General features: G+C 37.9%; 1 protein-coding gene across 42 annotated transcripts in view; it reads right to left on the reverse strand.

The window, feature by feature from the left end:
• LOC119653756 (dystonin) overlaps positions 1-26,621 on the reverse strand; it is a 525,582-nt gene that overhangs the window by 207,160 nt on the left and 291,801 nt on the right. For 37 of the 42 annotated variants that reach the window (XM_038058688.1, XM_038058690.1, XM_038058708.1 and 34 more), the window contains exons 2-3: positions 25,209-25,886; positions 1,722-1,783 (exon numbers count right to left, since the gene is read on the reverse strand). In XM_038058688.1, coding sequence (XP_037914616.1) covers positions 1,722-1,783; positions 25,209-25,494 — 348 coding nt within the window. In that variant the 5' untranslated portion in view covers positions 25,495-25,886. The remainder of the gene's footprint in view (positions 1-1,721; positions 1,784-25,208; positions 25,887-26,621) is intronic. The other 5 variants (XM_038058717.1, XM_038058714.1, XM_038058716.1 and 2 more) reach the window with 1 other exon arrangement.

Below are 26,621 nucleotides of genomic sequence, written 5' to 3' on the forward strand. Positions count from 1 at the left end.
CGGTTGGCGTCCGTTTGGAATCATCCTGTACCGACCACGATAATATCCACCGAACATTGCTCAAAGGTTAGACCTCCACTTCCTTCACCGTTTCGGAAGGGTTTTTGACAGCGTGAATAGACATTTCAGAGGAATTCGAAGTCCACAGTCCGTGAGATTTGGGCTTTGTCACTGACTTTTTTTTCCTGGTTGTCGAAGGCATCCTTCATGCTGCCTTTGCTAGAGGATGTGAAGGGGTTCAACGAATGATGTTATCTTTCCTTAAGCATCTCGACTACGATGATGACATTCGATTACTATCTCACCGAGTCATGGACCATGGTTTCCTTGTTTGGATTTGAAAAAGGGACAAGTGGAGTGGACTGAAAATAAGAATCCTGGAGATCAAAGTTCTGAATTTGACAAGTTGTCGCACTCTTCTTTGTATTAATGTGTAGGACAGCGAAGGCGTCGAATAGTTTATGTATCTGCGAAGCGCTGTGTCTACACACGACTGAATGGAAGTCGATGTGGCTCAACGTATCTCCAGCGTTAATTCCGGCCTCGTTGATTCGTCTAAAATTTGAAATGCAACTATTTCAACATGAAGTTTAGGTTGTTCCACCATTATATTCTCTATATGCTACTATTTGGGAGTAGTACATGGAAAGTGATCACCACTGCTGCTTGGAGGCCTCAAGCTTTCGTTAATTCGTATCGGCGTCATTTCGTTGGCATAATTTAGCCTTAGATAATAAAACATGAAGAACTTCGTCGGCATACGGGATAGATGCTCCTGAATGTGTTGGTTGGAAGACGGAAACGACAGCGGATAGGGCAAACATTGAGCGGCGACTCCATTGCAAGGTATGCGATGCAATGGAAGCCATTAGAATTATTATGGTTGATGGATGGATCAGCTTAGAACTATGTGACGGAAAACAATAGAGAACATATTTAAGTTTTTTGTCAGGTCATGGGAGGGGCTGAATACATTCATGGAACCTTAGATATGTTTGTTGTGAAGTGAAGGAATACAGACTACGACAATGTGTAGATCAAAACGCACCTTGGAGTGGTCCTCCTTACCATAGTAGGTTGACCAGTGAATGGATGAACATACATTAGGGTAGAATTGTAGTGAGCACTATGTTTCTTAGGAAAGTGTGATAGAGAGATAAACATATCAACAAACTCAGGGTAATTCCGTTTTGAAATGATATATTATATGATGCAGTTGAGCTTTAAAAGAAGTTTCTGACCTTAAATATTAGAAATTATTTTATTCCTACCGCTATTGAAATGAACCGCGATTAAGACAAATCTACATAACCGATTCAATTCACCGAAATTCGAGAGTCATTAAGGCTAATGTTATACTATCTGCAAATCAACAGGTGCTCGTTTGAAAAATTTATGATAATAAATAACACTTTGCATTATCACTATGTGCGGCTACGTGAATACATGTGAAGCACATTCATAAATTCCTCGTAGTAAACATCAACAACTGTTCTGCAATCATCTCATTCAGTGGATATATGTAAGTCTTGCATATCACCAGCCATAACAACAAACACTCAGCACAACAACAAAACTGGGCAACACCAGCATAAGATACAATGAACAAAAAAAAATTCAAAAAACTCAGCATGCACCATCTGATCATCGCAATGTAAGGTGAATGATCTTTCTCCAATTTCACATCTCTTGCAATGTTGATGGTTATCTTTCCGACTTACCTTCTTGAGGTGCTTGTTGACCCATTTTGTAAAAGTCTTCTTTTGTATGGCATCTCGTTCATCTGTGGATGAAAATAAAGGAAAGAACGAAATTAGATGAGAAGTTCAAATAAAGCTTGCTATTAGTAAGAAAGGTGAGTTAAATGTTTGCCGTACAGGAATTACCTGCAGTCCTATATAGAATGTGATAAATTGAGGAGATAAAAAGATAAACAGATAAACAGATGAACTGGCATGAGTAATCTGACGAATATTTTCCATCTTTTTCCGAATGGAACACATATGAGTAACGTGGTATGACACACAATGTAACCTGCTAAATGAAGTTTAGAAAATTTCAAGACGTCTCTTCGTGGAGAAAAACTAGGACTAATTGGGGCTTATTATATTTTCAAATCGACTCCTTTATATGGTTATAATTAAGTAGTTAAGCTTCAATTTTTCTAGTGGTTGAAATCATAATTGGACTGATGAAGAGACAGTTATTGGATGGTCAGAAATAAGTAAAAGTAAAGATACAATAATACAATGTTTGGCGGTAGATAATCATCTGGTTCGATGGTTAAACATTTATTTTCAGTCGTTTAACATTTAATTAGTTGATAATTGGCCGTCATTTTTTAGATGCTTTCATCCTGATATTAAAATATAATAATTTATTTGCTTTTGCTACACACTAGTATCATAAATTACTAGCTTAATCGCAATTTAATTTCGATTTTTCCAGTGTTTCACTTTCGTGAAACTTGCGATATAAGAGCCAGATTTCAATAACTTTGTGTGGTTTGTAAATGACCAAAATGATAATTCGAAAAAGTAGACAATTATCAACCGAGAGAAGAGAAAAATTTAAATTTAATCGAAAGACAGGAAGGTGGGCCAAGACCTTCGGTATTTCGTTCCTTCACATGCCATTGCCAACAATATCGATATTCGATTTGACCTTAGACCCGGGGATAAAAGAACTAAGAGTTTAGGACAAAACGAATCATAAAGATGCTATACTATGGGCAAAGTTGGTGGACGGAAAGTTGATGATCCTCTGTGATTTATGAATTCCTAAAAAAACATACATCGAAAACTTCCATTTTCTCAAAAAAGATCGACCTTACTGGTCTAAAAAGCTATAAACCAAACTAATTAGCTCCTAGAGACTATTGATTTTCCACGAAAGCGCATCCATCTTTACTTAACAGTTTCTATGCTTTCCGGTCCTTTCCTTATGAGAGTTATGAAAAATGCCATTTGCCGAAATGGGACCATTAGTCTGAAGGACAATTTTGTGGACGTTTATTTAGGCCGAGAAGCTATGGCCAACCGTTGCGTTCGCGAATATCACTGGCGAAACGCATCCTGGTTCTGTTACTTTGGATTCGAGGACTTACGAAGCTGAAACCCAAAAAAAATACAGGTTTTACTCCTTAGCTTCAACCCTGAAGTGGAAGCATGGAACATACACAAGATTGAATAGAAAAAGTGCTGCCAGAGAGCGGATCTTCGGAATAGCAGAGATGGCAACGAAAAAGCTTAAGCGTTCAACCCTTCGCTTACGCCAATATTGGCGGCGAATAATGCCCAACCGTTGTCTCTACTACTCTGCCATTCTTACAAGTCGGCCCAGCAATGATATTCGCCCGTACGATCGTATCGATCTCAGGACAGCTGATGGGACTAGCCACTCGACAGTAGGCAGCGTGTCGGCGGACGTCACGTTTCGTGATCGGACGAAATCGATGCCATTTCTCCTTATCCCGTCCTTAACTCAAAGTCTTTACCTTGGAGCGCAAATTCGGACTCGGACAGGACTTATTTACACCTTCCATATATTCAATCGAAAATGTCGAGAACGTCAATCAACACCAGTTGGCGACACACCAGCGAGCAAGGCTGTCATTGACAGTTTTCCGTCCTTCGAGTCGGATGACTTAGGACGTACAAGTCTAACGACACACGTCATCGATGTCGGGAATAATAAACCGATTTAACAGGAAGGACGTTTATCCTTTACCTCTCATTGAGGGGATTTTCAGTCGTCTCCCGAAGGCTAGATTCATTACGAGTCTCGATCTGAAGAATGCATTCCGGCAAATTCCTATTGATGAGGCTTCCAAGGATAACACTGCCTTCAACGTCCCAGGGAGGCCGCTCTATCAGTTCGTGATCATGCCGTTTGGTCTCTGCAATGCACCTCAAACCATGCAGCGCCTGATGCACAAGGTCATCCCTGCCCACTTACATCATCAAAACTTTGTATATTTAGATGACTTGCTGCTCATTACAGAGACCTTCGACCAGCACCTGCTGCTCTTAAACGAAGTGGCTCTCTGTATGAGACGCACTGGCTTGTCGTTGAACATCCGGAAGAGTAAGTTTGTTATGAAGGAATTTCGATACTTGGGATACATCATCGGTAATGGGACAATTTGTACCGATCACGACAAGGCGCACGCCATTAAAGATTTTCCGTGGCCAAAAATAGTCAAGCAACGGCGGTTTCTCGGAATGTGTAGGTGGTATCAGCAATTTGTGCCAAATTACGCTTCGCTGACTGCACTTTTGACAGACATGCTTCAGAAAAAGAGTCAGTTTTGCTAGTCTGAGGAAGCCATCTCGGCCTTCGACGCTCTGAAAACGAGCCTCTCTCCTCTCCAGTTCTGCATAGCCCCGATCGTCTATAAAAAACATACTCAAGTTTCCAAATGCAAGTGACAATATTGAAAATGTAAGTTTAGAGCTTCGCAAGAGGAAGAATGATCTGATTAAGACTGATAAGATTGAGTATCGCCGTAGTTGCATGCCCATGGATGACACTCATGTGGAAGATTTACATAGCATTCCCCATTAGTGTCTCTTCTAAGTGTCTTTCGAATTTTTTCTATACAGCCTAAATCTCGATATTCCTTCATTAGCCCGTCAGATTTTTAATTGAGTTCGGATTTTTGCCGCCAAAAAAATTTTGCACTACTTCATGGGAAGAATTCCCCACTTTCTTTTACCGGAAACGATCTGCCTGGATTAACTTCTCACAGCATTCTTTCTCCACATCTAACTATGCCGTATTGACTTTCGAAGTAAATATTTCTAAGGGGTTCAAACAGTACCCATCCAAGTCGCTAGTTAGGGACCTCCACCGCACTGCTTGGGGCAAGAAATTGAAATAGTTGAGACAAGAAATTGGATCCCAACAACATTCGAAAAGAGAGGCTGAGTCAGCTAACCTCTTGACCAACTTGTCGCAAGGGAGGAATAGCCTTAGTCTTGATTTCCGCACCGTTCTTCAATTGTATTGTCACGTCAACAATTGAGAACACCTTTCCTGCAAGAATTCCTTCCGTTCCGGAAATTTCATTTTTTCGTACCAACCGGAACAAATTTCGCATTTGAGATGCTTCAACTTGAGACAACCTTCCTTTATTCGGTATTTGTGGGAGACAGAAATTGCACAGGAGTAGTGGCGTAGTATCTCAATTTTGTTTGGCCTATCCACCAACATTGAAGAACACGATGATTGCCCATGCACATGAAGCTCGGCAAAGGTTTCTCTCTATTCTTGTTCGCCATTGCAGTCAGGGTGAGATTTCGATAGGATTTCTTTTTACTGAAATTATGCTGATTTTCGAATTTCGTCGACGAAATTTGGTTTTTCATTTTCATGACATTATCATCTCCAGAAAAAAAAAGATTACCATGAAGTGATGTCAGAAAGAAGAGGACATTAAAACTCTGTTACATCCTGATCACGATTCCAAAATAATTGACGATTGGTCGACCTTGGAACTCTCCTCTCCTTAGAGCTTTCAATCCCGAAACTCGAAACCTTTCGAGCTGAAGAATTTGTGCTGCAAAGGACGACTTGAAGTTAAAGATGTTCACTCTACAGAAGGAGTCCAAAGTCAGCCGTACATGATCCGGTAGGTTCAGTTACACCTGAATAGTAGACAGTCTATCAGGCCATCTCTGGCACTGAAAACACATACACCATAATCGTTTTTCAATCGATCAACAACCCTCCGGACCACACACCCGTTTCGGCCGCCAGTTGATTGAGAACTGTTCAAGGGTAACTGACAAGCCGGCCGGAGCTTGAATGACAGGACAAGAGGATCATACCATTAAAAAATTGTAAGGTAAAGGAGGTAGATAGCTGAAAATTAAATTGTGCAAGAACAGTAACATCGCGGAAAAGTTTTGAACGATTTAATAGAAATTGTTCAATTTAAACAGAATGAAAAGAGTTCAATTGCAATAAAGTGAGAATATATGAAACTCACTTAATCTAGATTTTACCAATCTTTTTACCAAGAGCAATCCAATGGAAATATTAAGAAGCAAAACTTTCCTAAGCGATCACGGAAAACGTAACCAGGTTTCATATTTTATTGCATATTACTTCAAGGTGAAAATGGAAAAACAATAGAAAAATAGTTTAAGAAAACAAATATGTAGTGTTTTTGTTTAAATAGTTACTTTAGATGGCCTCAAATGGCCCGTTACAATGAAATCGTTTACTCTAAATAAACAAAGCCAGAAGCCTTCAATTATAAATGTTATGTAATTTTCTCTTAATTTTTAAATCTTGGCAAAAACCCAGTTCAAATCTTTTGGGTTTTCATTAATTATTGCTGAAACTTTTTAATTTTTAGCCTTGCAGACTTTGGAAAGTCACACCTAAATTCAGAAAACCATAAAATATTTCTTGCTTATTATATTTTGAATGAATGGAAAACTTATCCAACTTTAAAGAGGAAGATAAATAAAATACGTTATTTCCAGAGAAACTCCAAGATTTTTATTAAAAAATTAACAAAAGCTCCGACAAAACCTGTGATATTATTTAAAAAGAAAGGTGGATCTAAGAACCAAGTATAATTTTAATTAGCTTGAAATGCATCTGTATATTACAATCATCTCCACCTGATATTTATTTCATTAGCCCCGAATCATAGTCAAATCACCACTTGGCCATTTCCTCCCAAATTATCTAAATAACAATTCCACTTCATTTCCGCACAAAACTTGACAAAATGCAATTTAAAATTTCTAAAAACTAGTTTTCAGCACTAAAGGTGAATGACGTCAAGTTAATAAGATTCACTTTTCACCTACCGCACCGTCTATTGCCATTGCAACCGGGGACGAATAAAAGCCAAGTTGGGAGCAGTAAAACAGAAAAAAGATACAAAATCCGATTCAGAAAAAACTAATCAGCCAACCGGCAAACTGGGAAACAGGAAATTAGATGATGAGAGAGGTAATGGCAACAAAAAACTCGGCTTTGCGAAAAATTTCTCAAAATTCTACTTAAAAATTACGAGTATCATCAGGTTGTGATGAGGAAGATAATGAATTTGCAAAAAGAGATACGGTACGTGGTGTGAAAGAAGTTTGGATTCGAATGGGATACTTGGGGTTACTATAGCGTGTAAAAATGCATCGTGGAAATTTTGATTTGTTGGTTGAAATTTTAATTTTGTGCTGTGCATTGTTACATTTACGGATGTTTGGGGTTTTTTGTAGGAGAGAAAGGTAGAATTATTAATTTAAAAACTATTTCTGGAATTCGTTTGAATATAAATTATGCCATAAAACAATGAAAGTAGAATGCGGCATTTTTCTGACCTCGTAGTTTTTAGAGGAAAAATAAAAACAACAAACAAAACAAAACAACAACAAAATTATTTTTGCTTTTGAATATTATTTACTGTTTCCAATGCAAAAATTGAAAGAATCATAAGTAGAAAATGCCCAATTGTAACTAAAGATGCTTACGAACGAGTAATCAACTCTGCCAGAAAACAGGTTTCAAAGGAAAATCCAGTAATGCAAGGCCCACTCTTTTTCGAAGATGTTATACCCAAAATGGTGAGAGTAAAAATACGAAATACCAAAATCCCCAACTTTGCCTGAATTGCAACATTTGATCGATCGATTTTTGGCTGTATGGGAAGTAAGCGAGAATATTTGTATCTCTTTCTCTACCGCTGGAAGATGAAAATATGCACTGGTAAATGTAGCAAATTGATTGGAAAATGTTAGAATTTTGTGGAAATAATTATCTTAATCGACCGACAGTAAATACCACGATAAATTCTGCGAAACACAGCTTGAGAGAGGGTTCAATATCATACATCTTCGAAACAAAACAAGTCGGAATATCAGAAGTTGGACGCCTCAGGTATAAAGGTTTTCTGTTCATTTTGTGTGAGAAATACCCTATTCACCTTTTCCCATTCGCGTATTTCCAAACTGTAACTTCGCCGTTCGTATAAGTTCCCTTTATATGATGATGACATCATACACGTCTTAAATTGCAATTGGTGTTTCAGGTTCATTTTGAAAAATGTGATAATGTATTATTAACTTTATTTAAGCAGATATCGAAATGGGATGTATTCTGAGCCCTAGATTTCCCACACGCCCATATTCCCTGAAAAAAAAATTACACCCCCTTACACATGCATGGGGAGCCCCCTCCTTAAACTCAATGGAAAATGTAGCCACTTGTAAAGAGATTCAAGGACGACATGTTCTCACCAAATTTCCTCACAATTGGCTTAGCCATTCCTGAATAAACCGGGTATGACTTTCAGAAAGACATCGAATCGATTCTAATAAGGTATTGCTTCACACAAATTCTTACAAGCATTGTTAAAGAGCCAGCTAATCAGTCTCGGACCGGACAGCTTCAAGGGTAACAACTCCGGCAAACCGCCAAGGACTACTCCTTTGAAACTTGAAACGTCATAGCGCTGTATAGAACAGGCGTGCTGAGGGTACTCCTAACAATTTAAATAACAATGACGCCAACTCACATAAAATTTAGTAGCAGAAAGTCATCCACAAGTAAGAATTCCAAGTCACTTCTGTGTTTGACGGCAAACTTAAATCTATCGTCGTCAACTCCAAACCATGAAGGAGGAGCTTTGCGCGATCCGTGGTAAGACATTTTTTTAGATATTTAGTTGCCTGTTACTGCCACGATCCGAGAGACGGGAAAGAAGGCGCAGACAAAGACAAGTTTTGTAACACCCCCAAAAGGAACCCTAGCATTTTAGATGACAGAATATCAAGCGACCGCAAATTAAATTTCGATACTGTATTGCTGTTATAGGATGAACTCAAGAGTAAAAATTCCAACAAGGACGCCTCCATGAATGAAACTCTGCTGACGAAAGACAATGACGACGTGGACGAAAGGCTACGGGAAGGCAGGAATAATTATGAGTTTACTTTGATAAAAAGAGAGCAGAAAGAGCAAGATTGAATCACGGATTAATATAGCTACAGCACATACACAGCATTGCCGTTACATAAATTTGGAACTAAATATAAGAATTAACCGTCTTTTGTATTATCTCTAGCATCATAATATTATGTGCATGCCCCTGTCCACGTAGGTAAAGTGCAATGTTTTCTAAGGGATCTATGACCACTGTAAGAATGTCTTTGTAATTTTGTAATATTTTGAAGCTGTGCGCGGCAATGTTTTCAGAGCCTCCGTTGCTTTTATATGACTCAAAGGGGAACCTGGCCCTGGTACTCAAGCAAGAATCAGCTGACCAGAGGATAGCAAGATAGAATGGGGCCCAAATACCATACCTAATTAACGTTTGAGACAGGGAAGATATCGATTGGGGATGATATCCGCAGTGGATCTTTCCTCTTGATGATGGCATCCGATTCACGAGTTTTACGGCACCACGTGCACGTATGGGGGCATTTCTTATTTTTTCTTTTCAAACTTTGCGTCCATGTTTATTGTCACGATATTCCCTTTTGTATTTCAGGTTCTTATACGCTCCCGCCCATTAGATGAGAACAATTTTTGACGATGAAGTGAAAGGAACTGGAGTGGTCTCTTCCTCTACATTCGCCAGCCTGACTAGCACAGAGTCGTGCTAACGTTTACCGACGGGACACTTCAGTAGATCTAATCAGGTTCAAGCGGACCTGCATGCACCCAATTTTTTTTGGGTTTTGGGATAGCTTAGGCCGCGTCGCTCATCAGATGGTTACTCTGGCCATCTCGCAGCTTTTTGAGTTAGGTTACTGCAATATACTAAACCCTCTTTCCTCGTAATAGTTCCCACGATAGGCGAAACATTGTATGCCATTAGCAGAAACAAAATTTCGTGCTTGAAAGGTATGTTAAGGCATCCACCTGAGTCGACGCAAAAGGGTGGACTCGGGTCCAGCGAGATGTGGGCAACAGTACTTGACACAAAAACGGCGCTGTGACGTAAGTAAAGTAGTCCGAACCACACAAATTTAAGACAAGGAAACCGGCAAAAGGGCTTCGGAAAAGGCACATTGGTATCTCTATTTTGCAAAAAAACTTGATCTATGTAATTCGGGCAAGAATTAAAGGAAAACTAATAGAATAATGCTAGAAGCACCATAAACCGTTCAATCACACTCTGAAAAAATTGCTCCTTTTCCAGGCTTTTGGCAAAAGGAGTAGATGAAACAACGTGGTAGCCAATATATGTATAATAGATGCCTATTCTGGTGTAACGAACTACGATACGTTTGTGTTGCAACTATTGAGTGCGTTCCGGCAAAAAGCGGTTTTGTCAGGGCTTTATCTGTCATTATAAGTAGTGCTGCCTTTATCTTTTCTTGAAAATCATCATCATCAAAAGATAATCGTTAATCATCATTAAAAGATGATCTCTAAAAATGAAACTGACTTTCCACAATGTTTGAAATTTTGCTCTCGGATCTTTTATTTTAATTGATCCCAAGAGGTAGGATGGTTACCGTATGCCTTTAATTTAAGGTAAACCCTCGAGAAAAATCCATTGGTGTAAACTCAAGACCACGTGGAAGCCAGTTTATATCACCTGGATCAATTTTCAAGGAAAAAGTGCACAAAAAACCTATATAGACCGCATAGACATATGATCCAACTAGGATTTCGATTAAAATCAGCGAAAGGGTAGGGTCCAATTAATTCTGGTGTCGACATCGCTATTGATTAGCGAAGTCAAGCCTGTCGGGGTCATTTCAAGGCTTCAACTCTTAAAACAACCGTATTTTGTGTAGCGGAAACACAAGTCTCTGCATGTTATACAGCATAGGAAACTTTTAGGAACAGTTAAGATACTTGGGCTTTTGCGAACCGGAAAAATGGGATTCGATCGGTGTGACTGACGCGCGCTTTCCATAGTTTCCTCACTTCTTCAATCTTCAATCTTTTCAATTTTTTAAACCATGTTTTAATGAGTTGAGCACTCGGTGCTTCATTTATGCGACGTAATCGTTCAAAAATACAAAATGTTCTCTTCGCTATAATGGTAGAGTTACTGTTTTTGCGCGCATATGTGCGTGAAACAAGCTGTGAATGATTTTCGTGACACTTTCAAAATATGCAGGGTGTAAGGCAACCAACAAATGTAATTTTTTGGAAGTTAAACATCATTTTCATTAAAATTTAACACTTCAATTAGCATTGGTTAAGGAGAGTTGTATCAAGTAAAATTAACGCCAGTCGTCCCGGCAGGCCTGTCAGCTACGCCTCGATAGTCTACGTGTCTTTTGAATTGACAACTCCATACGTGCATCAAACGGCACCGTCAGTTGTACTCTGCCATGAAAAATGACATAAAAATCATATGACGAACAGAACGGCTGGCGCCTGATCCCACTCATGTACCGGCTAGCCTGAAGACCCTTGAGATCAAACGGCTGGTCGCTCTTCAGTCGATCACTGAGCGGCTGCACAGTTGAAACTAACAGGTCCCTATACATATTCCGGCCACTCGTTACCTATCGACTGTTCAAGCGTAACTAGCAGCCTTGCTGAAGCGTGTAGGGATATCGGCTGAATTAAAATGACATCATCTTATTCAGGGAAACAAGTTTTTAGCGTTTTTAACATACTTTCAAGACATAATTCATTCAATCTTCAAGTAAATAAGCCAGGTGCAAATGCGGAAATCCTTTAGCCTCAAATGCTATTTTTCAGAGTCGTATATGAAGAGAAATATTCTAGTTTGAAAAAGCCATTTAACGCACTGTGTCCAGGCCGACCAAAGATTTACTAAACTGCGCTGACGCTAAAACATCAAAGTGTGCTGTTAACACAGCTGTTTTAACAACAAGAACCAATACTGATGAAGCTGCAACTAGATTACGTTCAGCCGTTGATCACATAAACGAATAGAGTGAAAGCTGGATTGTAAAATTTAACGAAACAAAGTAAAATCAAGGCGAATGAGATTAGCTTTTGAAGAATAGCATTACGTATATTACGAAATGAGAAGTATAAGACCAACTTCAAATATAGATGAATGTACTAGCTGCTGGGAATGCATGAGAAAAACATGCTAACATGAAGGGGTTTAACGTTATTGGAAGTCATGGACTAAATCAAACGCGAAGCATAGAATATTTAAAAGAAGCTGCTGGATAAGGTACTGTAATGATCCACGGCTTGGGCAGAATGCTTGAGATGTAACGCGAAGATTGGTTAGGCAATTGAGCTGCACATATTTGCTGGCGAACCTGTAAAGCCACTATTCCCCAAATGAATAATTTAGTTCTAACTTTTTCACTGATTTACAGCAACGGAATTAACATGCATAAACTGAAACATCTTCTTGTATTGCGGCCTGAGAAGTGGGCTTATAGGCACTGAAAAAATGGTAACTACAACCTAAAAGAACTCTTTTTCTCAACCCATGAAATGGGTTGTATGTTACATGGAAAAGATGTTCAATGGGTAAACCACATTAAAGGACAGAACCATTGCATCCTCTTGCATTTGCTCTCATGAGTTAAACGAAATTATTTCTGTCAGGAAATAGTCCTTGCCATGTTAGTACCTCCTTATATGTATTTCAACTACAGCTTAGCAAAGAACTGAATTGATTGAAAGTTTCCAATATTATAAATTTAAGTTTTTAATAAATGCACTGCAATATACGAGTATGCGTTAGTTTAATCTATAATTCCATTTTCTCCAGTGAAAGGATGACAGACATCAGTAGAATCCCATAGTATCAACGATGTTCACCATGTTCAAGCAATTTTGAACGAGGTGACAACCCCAATTAGTCGTCGGAATTAATAAAAAGGATAATGGTCAAAAGTCTTTAAAAGCTATAAATTTTACTTTGTAAGATGAAACCAGATTATTAAAAGTATATTTATATTATAGCTTTCTAAAGATCAAATAAAAGGCATATAGTGAAGTAATTACGCTTCAGATCAGAAAGAGGATAATTCCAAACTAAAAAAAGTTTACCTGAGAAAACGCGATACATGATGAATTTCAGCACAAAAACTTCAACTTTTAAACCATCAAAACAACACAATGAAATAATTCCACAATTGATGACACGCACTAGTTAACTTGCAGTTTCGAAATGAAAGAATCTATAAGGCAACTACCTTTTATAAAGACCCTTCATATCGAGATATGAGATTATCAAATGCGGAAACATCTACCCAGGGATTCAATCTTGAAGAACGAAAGGCAAAAATCAATAGAAAGGTATGTACAATACGAAACCTTTTCTACTAGTATCCACCTACATTCTTTTTTAGATAAGAAAAAAATAACAAATACGCAACTAAACCATAATTTATGATTAATTGATAAGAAAATTTTATCAGCTCAAGGAATTCAGGATACTTAGAAAAAAAGGTAATTCTAAGAAAAGATTTATCATTTGCTTGCCATACGTTTAAATTCCTGAAATTCAAAGGATACATGCTCTTTCGTAATTGGTTTGATGATTCATTTATCTAATTATTATTCTAATCTTTTTATTTATATTTTTGGAATTGCTGTTGTTTCATGAAACTTGGATCAGTTCTGTACCATAAGCTTAAGATGTAAGATAAATGGCTTCCTCGGGGTATATCCGTAAGTCGATTCTATCTTTTCTATTGAATGTCAACTAATCAGCAATAAATGAAAATTAAATTATTTTAATGACTAGATTTTGAAAAATACTGACCAAATAGGAACCAAGTAAATTCGAACTGTCAGATATTAATCCTTTAAGAATTAAGGTCCAGAGTTATTAAACTGCGTCATCAATCTGACCGCTATTTCATAATTAAAACTCTCAATTATAAAAATAGATTTAATAGAAGAAATTAAACAACTTTCTTTTCTATTTATATTTCCAAACATATTCATATGTACATTCCAAACTCACTGTTCTCGCCATTACTTGCGCAATCATTCAAACTCCATCAACCAAAACCCAACAATTATAAGATCTTTGATATCATCTTACTTTCATTCACTAAAATTGTGCATTGTATTAATTTCAATGAAACTGAACTTTTACTTAACCACTGTCTATTATTTTCGTAACCATTATTTAGACTACGAAATTAGACTGCATTGTTGGCTGAATTGTAACGCCAAATTGATTTTGGAGTGTCTGGAAATCTAGATTGGAAGCGGAATGCCTTGATGTTTGCCAACTGATTTTGATCAATAAATCATAAAGTGCATTGAGGGTGTGTGGGCTTTTGCAGGAGTTGGTAGTTATATAATTAGGTTTGGGATGCAAACCCACACTTGAGAGGTATTGTATGCAGTTTTCATGTATGGTTACCTTGTTCGGAGAATTTAATTAGGGGCAATGGTGAAGGTTTCTGATCGTTGTGTTGCTGGAATTAAATATATTTTCCATTGATTTGATTTCGAAATAAAGTATGATTCTGGGTTAAGGATTAAGCAACTCTGATTTAATTGACGAATCAAATGTAAATTTCGTTAGCATAACGTATGTACACTATTCACTTCTCTATACAATACAAATCATTCACAGTATCTTCTTTCTTATTGTTAGCTTGAGTTTTCAGCGACCAATGGGGCGAGATAAAGGAACACAAACATCCATGAACAACTGCGTTATGAAATTGCTTCACGCATTAACGCAACCTGGATGAAGTGGCGTTCCAGAACTAGTGTCCTTTGTGATCGACGTATCAACGAACGTCTCCAATCTAAAATTTACCACAATGTCGTCCGTCCTATCACTCTCTATGGTTCTGAGTGATGGCCGACTATAAAAAACAATGAACGGCATCTTGCATGTTGCTTGTTCTGTAAACGTTATTCTGCATTTTGGATAACTGAAAAGACAAAATTTTTCACCATAGGCGATAAGCGCTGTAAAAGTTGCAGGAGACAGAGAGGAGTCTACCTAATTCTCTAAATGCTCCTTTCGATTTCCATCATTGCAGAATAGCTTGAATAATTAGCTATCGAAACCTACCTCTGGGACTTTTTTTGCAAGAAACCAAGCTTCTGCTCTGAGACGGCGTTATGATCAAGTTGGTTGAATATCAGCTTCTCAATTATCACGTGGGGTCAGGTCCTGATTGCATCATCAATGCCTACGTTTGTTTTTGTCCCACTGTTGTTGGATAATCATTTGCCCCGCACAGTTTCATTGAAAATGAAATGGTGGACAATAAAAACTAAAAAGAAAACCCTACAGAGAAATGAACAGGAACGATGTGATTAACTTATAATTATTTCTAATCTGATTTTTGTCTAATATTAAATACCGATTAAAAATCTACATTAAACCGGCAGACCCGATAGGTATGAGAACCTATATGAAATAAGAGGTTTACATCAAGATGCTAAAGAGTTCTGTCGTGAAATTCCGATTTATAATATTCAGAGGAAATTTCTAAAGCAAAACACGGAGGCTATCACTGATACGGAGGTTTTGTCCCCATTTGCTAAATTCTGCTCGCAAACTAGTATATGACATTCTAAAATGTTTGCGTTGAATTCGTAGCCTTTCAACGTTAATAGCCGATTGTAAATTCTGTCAATGAAATACTCCAGTTCTTCCTGAATTGAGGCCACTAGAAATCTATATTCTTGAAATGTTTTAGAACAGAAAAGAAAGTGAAGCTTGAATAAAAATCATTCAGCTCACGAAATATTTCATAAAAATTCTTGGATATCTTCAATACGAGCTTAAAAAATCTCTAAATGGAGACTTGAAATATTCAAATTTATTTCACGTCCCAAGCCACATCATAATAGCAAAACCTTGACCAGAAAAATATCCCACGGATGTTGATCATTCTCTAAATGCAACCATTAAATGTAAAAATCGTAAAATGAATTTTAAAAGCGGCGCTAACTAGGAAAAAATCTTTTACATAATAAGATACACCAAACTGGCGACCTTTTACATTTTAATGAAGTTATTCCTGTCGTTCACCATTAGTGAAATTCGCGAACTTAAAGCCCCTATTTGAATATCAATAACATAGATTACAATCATATACGTTTGGATTTATTATAAACATTGAAACGTATGAGAATTTATACTGCAAAGTGTGGTAAACATGACGCAAGTGCTAAAATATTCATCAAACAAACATGCTCCTTTGTATGTAATATCAATTTTTAGATAATTATTTTCTTTTTTTTTTGGGAAGCAAGTTTAACAATGTAATATACACACTTGGTGTACTGCACGATTGAAAAAATCGCTAAAATCTCGGTAGTATTTATTTATTTGAGAATGAATTGTGGTATTGTGAGGAAGTGATCGCACAGTGGGTTCTTAGCCAGTTTTCTCGAAAACAATGAGAAGCGACGGATGTTTTTGCTGGGACTGAATTTAATCAATAATATAAAAAGAAGAGAAAAGAAAATGGAAGATTTTTCAAGAAATCAATTTCGAAAGAAAAGTAATCGCTGAAAAAAATTATTTCTTTCAAATATTGGAGCATAGGGCAAATGACCTGGTATGATGACCGATTTGTGTAGTTGAAAAACAATATTAAAGTCTAAAACTAGCAGAACAATTTTCCCTTGAATTCCAGGATAGGTCAAAATTAAACACAAAAAAAAATTTGGCAAAAATAAAAAAGTATATATATCCAAAATGATGAATTATTTTGAAATATTTCGCGTTGAAATTTACTATATACGTTTATATTCCCAAAATAAATCTGACCCTTATAGCATAAATCAACGATGACAGCAAAACTATGTTCACTTTATTCGGTTACTGGCTTAAGTCTTTCGTTTTATTTAGAAGAGTCGTCGTTTTTTGGTAAAGAAAAAAGGCTAAAATGCCTCATTAGAAACTGGTAAAACTTGATTATAACACGTAAAACACAAGAAACCATCAAATAATATGAAAAACAACTAATCAAGGTAATTTTCTCTCACACATCCAAAAATAAATTTTCATAAAAACAAAAACCATAGGCCATTTGCAGTTAAACTTATTATCTAATAATAATAGCAAAAGGCAAGGAAAAATTTAATGCTAATTCAAATTAAAATCATATTGGTTATTTGTTAAATAGGTAAGTCGATGCGCTTAGCTTATTTTAACGAGTATGCAACAAACAGGTAACATATAAACAATAAAACCATTCAAATTTCGAAAGTATTTTCGAAAAATTGATTGAATGCAATTTAAATGCATTCGAAATGCATTTATGGATGTTAATATATTTCCAAAAATCTGAAAAGGAAAAGCGTATAAGGCAAGCGCAATAAATCTTATAGTAGAAAATTATGAATAAAATTAAACCATCTATAATACTATGAATTATAAAATGTCTGCAACAAACTTGTTATCTTTTTATAAAAATCTATAAATATCTTTATATACCGAATTGAATTTTTTTGACAATTTCCTTCCAATCCGTGCAAACGGAGTTCATTTCAACAAACAAGCCACTAAACCACTTGCAGTTGAAAAGGCCATCAATAAATTTTTATAAAGTTCATTGTCATCAAATTCAATGAACAGATTGAAGTGGTATACTTTGCATTATAGTTTATCTTTTATAGTGTAAATTTGATGACATTTCAAGTTGGCTGCTAGAATTAAGAAGCAAGTATAACGTGAAAATTATGATGATACTGACTTCTGAATTGGGGTCGATGGTCTACACTACAGAATTGTTTATTTTAAAGGTCGTCTAGTGTAGAAGATAAAACGTGACAAATGTATGAATAGATGAGAATGTTGGCGGATTTTTTAAAAATTATAACTGTTTTCTGTCAAATGCAGTTTTAATTCATGTTGATGCGAAGAGCTATTGAAAAGGATGAAAGAACCTGTCTGATTTCCGGACGACTTAGGTTTCAATGATAAATTATGTAGAATCATCACAAAAGAATTTGAATTAAAAAATGTCTAAGTTTTTGTGGAAGCATTTCATGGCTCTGCAACTAATCCGGAATAAAATGTGTATTTCAAAATGAATCTCTGAATTCATTGTGACCTTGCAGAAGCCGTTAATGCAAATCGATACTACCTGATGAATATAATTAGTAAGGTGAATCTACTCATCCTTCTTCTTAACAAAATGTCAAAACAATGTGTTAATCGTCACTTCCAAACTAATTTATGACACAATTAATATTTTTAAACGGAAATTCTTATGGAATAACAATATGTCTTGAAATTATGCTCCCATAGAAATAGATATTTGAATTAGAATCAAAATAGTTTTGGTTGAGATAGTATCAAATATTGGTAATATGCTGTTAGGTGCAAATTCAATCCAGGGATTTAGATTCACCTAAGTTAAAAATGTTTTTTTTCTGTTCTAGAAAATGAGAACAATGAAGATATGAATTGATCGTTGGGAAAATCTGCAGAAATGGAAGTAACCCCTTTTGCTACTCATTTTTTCACGATTATAAGAAACCTGACTAGAAGTCTTCACAAACGGAACAAAAGTATCCCCGAAGTGCTGTATATATGGCAATTTACTAAAAATTTATTTGCCAAACAAGAAAACTTTCATAATTGATTCCGCGTTCAAGGCGTTTTCAAAATTTTTAGACCACCCTAAATTGTTACGTATTTCCTAGCTGGCTGCTGCTTCTTATGGAATATTTTTCATGCATTCAAGAATTTCATTCCATTTTTGACATTGCTGGGTTCGGAAATATCTTACTGAGGTCCTAGCACCTTTTTAGTTTACTGATACCTAAACTGGTTCACTAATAGTTTTATAAACGACCATTTTGTATTCTACGGGGAGTTTCAACTTTTCATGAACGATCCAGCAAAGATAGATAAGAAACCTAGGAACCTAGGAATAAACTGACCAAGCAATCAGATTGACCACATTGCGATCAGTAGTAGATTTAAGAGTTGTTTTCTGGATACGATTAACAAAAGAGGCGCTGAGATCGGCTTAGAAAGGAATAATCATCTAATGATTGCTTGCTTTCGGGTGAGTGTGGCATCCACCACTTCTCGCAGGAGTGTGCGAGCTGTGATCTACCAGGTTCAACAGTGACCAGTGACTGATATCCAGCTGTAGCTCACCAGTGGGGGGCTATCTTGCATATTGGACGGTAGTTGTTTTGAATAATCCACCTGAGGGTACGATTCAACGTTGGGCCCCCATTACGAGTAGTCTTTTCTTGAGCACTAGTCAGGTCATCGGCCACATTCTGAAGGGACGTCACAAGTTGTGGCTAACTGTGGAACAATTAATGTAAGGGATTGAAGGCTATATTGATCGCTGCAAGTGATTTCAAGCGTGACGCGCTCGAGCTCTGATGCCGTGCGAAATATCGGAACGTTCAGTGTAGTGTGCTCTGTGGTAAAAGGAAATTTATTATTACGCTCGTAAGGCAAGCGGAAGATGCCAATCAACGATTTCAGAACGATATACCGCATCTCGAAAGAATCTGTAGGTAGTCGAACGTCTTTCGATGGCCTTATAAGTTGACTCCTCATTCAAGACGATGACCAGCTGAAGAAGTGGAAGAGACATTTCACTACAGTTCTCAGCCGTCTCACATCCGGTGAAGATCCGCCTCTCGTGGCTGAAATGGCTATACGCAGTAGCATGCAGATACAGAATCATCAACAGCGTAACAATCAGTGTCCTGTCTAGGCCTGGCTTAATAGGCATCCCGCTTTTGTGCCGAGGTCTATCAATTCGGATGTAGACTCCATCTGCAAATAGAAGAGAAATCTTCTCGGCACTCAAACGAAGAAAAGCCCGGTCATCGCACTCTTTCTATCTGCTTTAATGGGCACAGTATAGAAGGTGTTGATCGATTTGTATATTTCGGAAACATTGTTTCTCCCGACAGGGTATTTCCTGGCTTCGAGATCCACCGACGTATTAACAGCACTAGAACCGACTTCGCTCTTGTGTTCAAAATCTATAAAAATACAATTATCTCAATACAAGTATCAAGGTAAGACCGTTCCATACTAATGTTCTCTCTGTGTTGCTATATGGGAGTAGCACATGGAAAGTGGTCTCCACTATTACTCTAAAGACCCAAACAGCGGGGTATTATGACCTGATAATATTTCAAACGAAGAAGTTCGTCGACGCCCAGGCCAGTTACCCGTAGATGTGTTGATCAGAACGAAGAAGTGGCAGGAGCTAGAAAGTGCTACGCCATGTATTAGGACGCAAACGTAAGCGAACGGTTATGCACTCTGTGTCTGCGAGGCAAATTGAGAAATATAAGCCTCATTAACATCCACGCCCCTACAGAGGAGACAACAGAGTTGGAGAAGAATACCTTCTACAAAGTATTGGAATGAACAAACGAAGCCTGCCCCAAGTATAATATGGAAATCATTCTTGGAGATTTTAACAGCCAAGTAGGAACGGAGCTCTTATTCAGGGGATACGTCGTTTACCATAGCTCCAATGTAAACACAGAAGCATCACGGACTGTGGATTATTGTAAGTAGCTGGCTTGCGCGGAAAGCGGTCTATAAATATACATAACCCTTTCCAGATGGAACCGATTTCAATCATATTGACCACATGTTGATTGAACGCCGCCACCTTTCTGGACCGGAAGAACGCTGTATACTGGGCAATGCAGCACTCTTAAAGAAAGCGGGCGCGCCCAGAGGCCTATCACGAGCACCGCCAAATGGAGAGGCAACTTCACTCGAAAAGTACAGGAAGCAACCGCAACAAGCGCAGAAGTTTTACTAACAAATCAGCAGGATGAAGCCGTATACACCCCGATGTTCATTCTGCCGAGATAAAGAGGGAAATCTGATTTCCGACAGAATGGGCACTTTGGAGCGATGGATTGAGTACTTTGATGAACTGCTCAAGACGCAAAATTTTGGCCAAATACTGACAAATACTGCCACCACTAGGCATTGAAGAAACTGTCCGTGCAACTCATGGGCTTAAAAATCATGTCGGCAAGAACCGATGGAGTTGCAGCTGAATTAGTTAAATACGCAGGGGACCAACTACACTAAGCAGTCCAGCAACTGATGTTCAAAATCTGACGAAGCACATCAATGTCTCATGAATGGCAACAAGGCATTATGTGGCCCATACATAAGAAGGAGGATATCACGCAGAGCCGCAATTATGGAAGTAACACGTTACTGAGTACCATCTAAAAGATATTCTTCACTATCTTGCTAGGCTGGAAACCCACACATACGCAGAAATTCATCGGCCCATATCAAAGAGTTTTCACTCCAGACAAATAGGCAGCTGATCAAATTTTCGCTTTGAGGTAAGCGATGCAAAAGCTGTTAAAATATGGCCATCGGTTGCACCAGATTCTCATCGACTTCAGGGTCACCTATAAACATGACCCTGAGAGAATTCGGTATCCCGACGAAAATGAAAAGATTGACTAGAAAGACCTTGACTAATTTGTGAGGCCAGATAAAGCAGGAAGATCACTATAGATATCAATCAATATCCACGACGGTCTAAGACCTGAATCCTGCCTAACCCACACTACCCGAAAAGTTTGTCAGGCGATCTTTATTATGGAAGAGGCAAATTGAATAACCAGTTTGCTCGAAATTTTGCGAAAACGAAAAGTAAATGCCGCAGGTAAGGGGGGGAGAATGAATTGTTCTAAAAAGCGTCCAGTGAGAGTCGTGAGATCGAAGCAAATTTGCCTCAGGTGGGTCCAACACTGTTAACAATGATAACACAAAAAATGTGAAACAGATTATGGTCGAAATTTGTCGTGTTGGCATTAGAGAGATAATAGATTCTATCAATATCTTTTATGGACTTTTTCCAAAAAAACCTGGAGAAGGGGTCCCAAAAGAAGCGCTTGCCAAAGTAGCTAATGACCCCACATTCATCAAATGCATTATTACTGGTGACAAGACTTGGGTTTATGCCGATGTCGAAATTGTCTACCAATCTAGCGAATGGATCGCGAAAAATGAGCTGAAACCAAAAGAAAGGAAATTCGCTGACAGAACTTATTGATCGGATGGTATATCGTCCCTATCTATGTTTAAGGATAGGAGATTTTCAATAACACCATGCCAATCCTTAATTTCGAGCCATGCATGTCAAAGGTCCATTTCAATTAAATTTTCCACTTGCGCATGGGAGATTCGTAATTTAAATCCTCATCCTCGGAATCGTAACTAAAATGATTTTGGGCAATAATGTCATCATTTTATTTTTCAACCCGAGCTCCCGTTACTTCCTACAAGAATTAGAAATCCTTACATTGGGTATTATGCCATTGAAATGACTACTGGATCCAGAATATGAAACAATTCGGTACTTCCTGTGTAAGCCTTAGAATAACCAGTGGACTAGATTAACCAGTGGACTATTATGCACAGTGTTCCACAGTTTCTTCCAACTGGATCCTAAGCGGATTTTAAAAACAGAATAACCATACGAATTGTAACTTTCTGCGGATCAGCAAACAGTCCCGAAAGACCCAGCCACATGGCGCTATTACCCACTGCCGTTGGTTTCAGATTCGAGCTAACGGCCGAGGGGATGGCTTTGTCTAGATCTGGTGTTTAGGGATAAGATTTTTTCAGTGTTTGCGTTTGTGTCGAAGGCCGAGGGGATGCCTTTTTCTGGATTCGATCTTACGAGATAATGGTTTTCAGTAACTATTTAATAACGAATAAATGGCGACATGGGTCCAGCCTCCAGAGGGAAACAGATTCTTTTAATGGTGGTGAGACCGAGGCTCGTAGCTTTAAACTTTGGATTCACACCAAAGTTCCAGCGTCCGGACTGGAAAGAAAGCATGCCCGACCTTCTCGTTGGAATTAATGGTGTCGTCAACGGACGAGTTGCGAGTTCTGGAAAACTCTGCAACGGATGATGATCAATACATCACGGTCGAAGTGATTGAGGCTATCAGTCGATGTGCCCTAGGCCCGGCACTTTCCATGGTCGTGGAATGTCGCAAAGGTCAACATCGGGAAATTAGCGGGAGTTCCCAAAAATGGCAGAGCCATGTTGGAGGACACCTCCGGAGTTTGCAGCGCTACAGCCGATAATGGGGCGTCAATGCCCTAAAGGACATCTCCTACTGCCGTCCTGCAGAAAGAGTGTCGTTAGTTTTATCATCTCATGCACCAAAATGACAAGATACGGACCATCAAAAATTAGATATCGCAGCGTGATAAACAAATAGCTCGCTTCTGAACACAAGCTAGTCGATTGGGCGGATGGGGAAGCGTGAAAACTGATTACCAGAAAGACGAGACTCTGCCGAAACTCTGTTCACTCAATGCTGAACAGATGGACTTCCGGTTGATGACAACAGCGTGGAAGAAGTCGAGGATTACGCACTTTTCACCATGAAAAACCTGGAAGAGCCTGTCTTCTGTATGAAAAAAGGCACTAGGAGCCTACTCTTCCGCGCATTCAACGTTTAACTGGAGGAGACAATTTTCCATGTCGCTGAAAAGTGTCAAGGCTGGCGTAGGTCAACTAAGTCAAAGGAAACACTGAACTATCGTCTATATACGGATCATTCTGTATAATAGACGCGAATGCTCTACATAGCTCATGAGGAGCACAATCACCGAAGCAATAAGTGCTACCGGGGGCTTATCCCCAAGACTGTTCGATTTTAGAGCAGAAAAATCCACAGTAGGTGTTGTCCAACCATTAAGTCGACTCCTCGTAGCGCTTGATATGAGAAATGCCCTCATTTCCGTAAGGTTGCAGCTATGCTAGATTCATTACACATGCCGGTCTACCTTTTTCGCATATGAGGGGTTATCTGAGAGACCACTCCTTGGTCGAGACCTGTGGGCCGCGAACGAGGCGGATTCACAACTGACTTTTCCTGTTAATTTTCGAAAAAAATAAAAATAAATATGCTTATTGTTTGGAAAAGTCTATTTGAATGTTAATTAAAAAAAGATGCTTCCTTTTTGGGATAAAGGACTCATTCCCCGTACCCCATTCCTTCGCTATCTTCATATGTCTATATACAACTACTCAGGAAAACTTGTTCCCTTCCTTAGTGCAAAATTTTCTTGAAAAGGCTATTTATTGAATTGAACGAAACTTCTAGCAAAACGGAAATTGCTTCATTGATTCACTGATTGACTAAAAGGTATCGATGATTCTCAACCATGTTATTATTCCAAGATGAAATAATGGAAGTAATATTGGCATACCTGTCAGCAATCTTTTCTGGTTCCACCCAATATTAACTCAGTTTATAACGAATTATATATAAACCTTTAGCCATAACTGACAATTAGTACCTGAAAAGTATTCTTCTTCGTCATCGCGACTTTTTTGAAGAACCACAAACCACACTCGGGATTGTGCAACTTTACTGAAATTAGCTATTTGTGACGACGCAGCTCTTGAAAGATGACTAATTTGCTAAACGAAGATTCACTTAAGGAATTCTATTTGTATTTTTATTTCGGCGGATTCCTTAAATTCCATACATTTGACCCAAATCAAAAAGTTCTTAGCATAAAATAAAGCGGCAGAGTTCCTCCAAACTTATAAAAAGTTCCCGGTCAGCCAACCCATACGTCATAGCTCACAATGGAATTTGTCTGATGCACTTTCGGATTAGTGGAATTAACGTTTTTATGAAATACCAAATTACCCTCTTACTGACTCAGACAAATAAATAAACGTTGTTACTTCATCTCAAGCACCTAGAAAATACCTGATACAGGTTTCAGATAGTGAATCAGAAAGAAGCAAAAAAACTAAAAAAATGCGTTGGTTGCATTCTTTGGAAGGTTGCCACTTGACATTTTTTCTCCACTCACGTTGTTTGTTCACTTTCTTGGCTACTTAAAAAGATAAATAGCAGCTAGCCGACGACTTCGAAATAAGATTGCATTATTAATGATACGAACAGATGGTGTACGACAATTGCGAAACGATTGTAAAGGTGGGCTTTTAAATAAAGGCATCCATTTTTCTGTGTCATCTAGTTGAATTTCTTCGCTCTATTTGTCTGATCGCATGAATTGTATATACTTAATTATAGTAATCTGAAGCAGCTCCGCATTAAATTAATATTACCGAGACTAGATTGCGCTTGCCTTAATACTTACAGCAGATTCATTTAAATTTCAAATCAAACCAAACGAAAAATGCACTTCAAATCCATCAACTTCGAGCAGGAAGGACACTCGCATTCCACAAAACTGAAAATCCTCAAGCCTAATCACATCGACCGGTACCTACCTAATATGTCCGTATTCTCAATGAAATACTCCCATATCGACATAGTACCTTTGAATTGAGTCAGAGCATCTTCGTATCCACCTTGGCTCTGTCTCTGCTTCTTAGCTGCCGGACTATCATAATCATAATGATTTCCTGGTGATACTGAGATTCGAGAGTGCTGTTGCACTTGTTGATGATATTGTTGATAGTGATGGCTGCTGCTATGATGATGGTGACGTGCCGGTGAACTGCTATGCCGTCCACCCGCACTATGAACATTATCTGCACTTTCGTAGAGAGCTTCGCGAGGATCAAATCCAAGACGATCTTTGTAGTAAGACTGGGTAGTCATAGTGTTGTTGCTGAGCCGCTTCGCAAACTTCTATCCTAGATTTTTATTTTCTTGAACTTGGCACTTAAAATATCACACTCACTTTACAACTTTTATGGTTTCAAGTTTAGAGAGATTGCAACATTCTCTCCAGGTTGTGTTGGATAGAAGTTTGTATTGTTGGTGGACACTGACTTTGTCTTGTTTCGTCGCTTTTTAGATGGCACTTGAATTTTATTATACTGGACATTTATGATCTAAGATAATTTTCTTGTTTTTCCAGATGTTTCCATCAGAATTTGCATTTTTAGGTAAAACTAAGCTTTAGCTCGTTGCAAGTTTTCACATACACTCAACTTTCATTCGAACGTTTGATCCCGTGAAAACATTTCTTATCTCTTTTTCGTGACGAACTATAGTAGAGAATGGCAAAAGAAATTTATATCTTTTCTAATACACACACAAGCAATCTTTTGTTATTAAATAAACTTTTTATAATGAGTTTAACTGGAAAGTAATCGATATCGAACCATTGGCAGTGAAGAGTTCCAGATAATGCAATTGTCAATACAAAAAGCGGAAAAGCCACTATGTAATGTTGACGAATGCATTAAGTGATGACGAAAGTATATTTGGATTTGGTTTGTTTATCCATAGGGTTAGCCTTTTACGAATTTTAAATCCAAGGCAAGATAGTATAGGGCATAGCGGACAGTTTAAAAGTAGAAACGTTACTCATTGTATCTTTTTAATATTACATCATAAAAACTGTGTATTATTTCGTGTATTATCATACACCAATCAGTTCATTCGATCTTTGAATTAAGTATCTTAACGTAGAATGCATCATGTGTATAATATTTACAATAATATTGAAATAAGGACAAGGAAAATCCAGCGTAAGTAGTAGAAATTGGTACTTTAATCCAAACCTAATAGACAACCAGGAGATTCAGCGACATATTGTTCTATCTGCCACCTGAACACAATGGAGAAAATAATGGAATGGTCCGTGTGCAAAAATCCTTCGCCAATCGTTGGAAATTACAATGGATTGTACGAGTAATAGTATGAGTTTCATACGTGTTCACTCCACGTAGACGCAAGAGGTATTAGGAGAACGAATGCAATCATGACTAGAAATCGTG

Source organism: Hermetia illucens, chromosome 4 (genome assembly GCF_905115235.1).
Source record: "Hermetia illucens chromosome 4, iHerIll2.2.curated.20191125, whole genome shotgun sequence".
Lineage (NCBI taxonomy): Eukaryota > Metazoa > Arthropoda > Insecta > Diptera > Stratiomyidae > Hermetia > Hermetia illucens.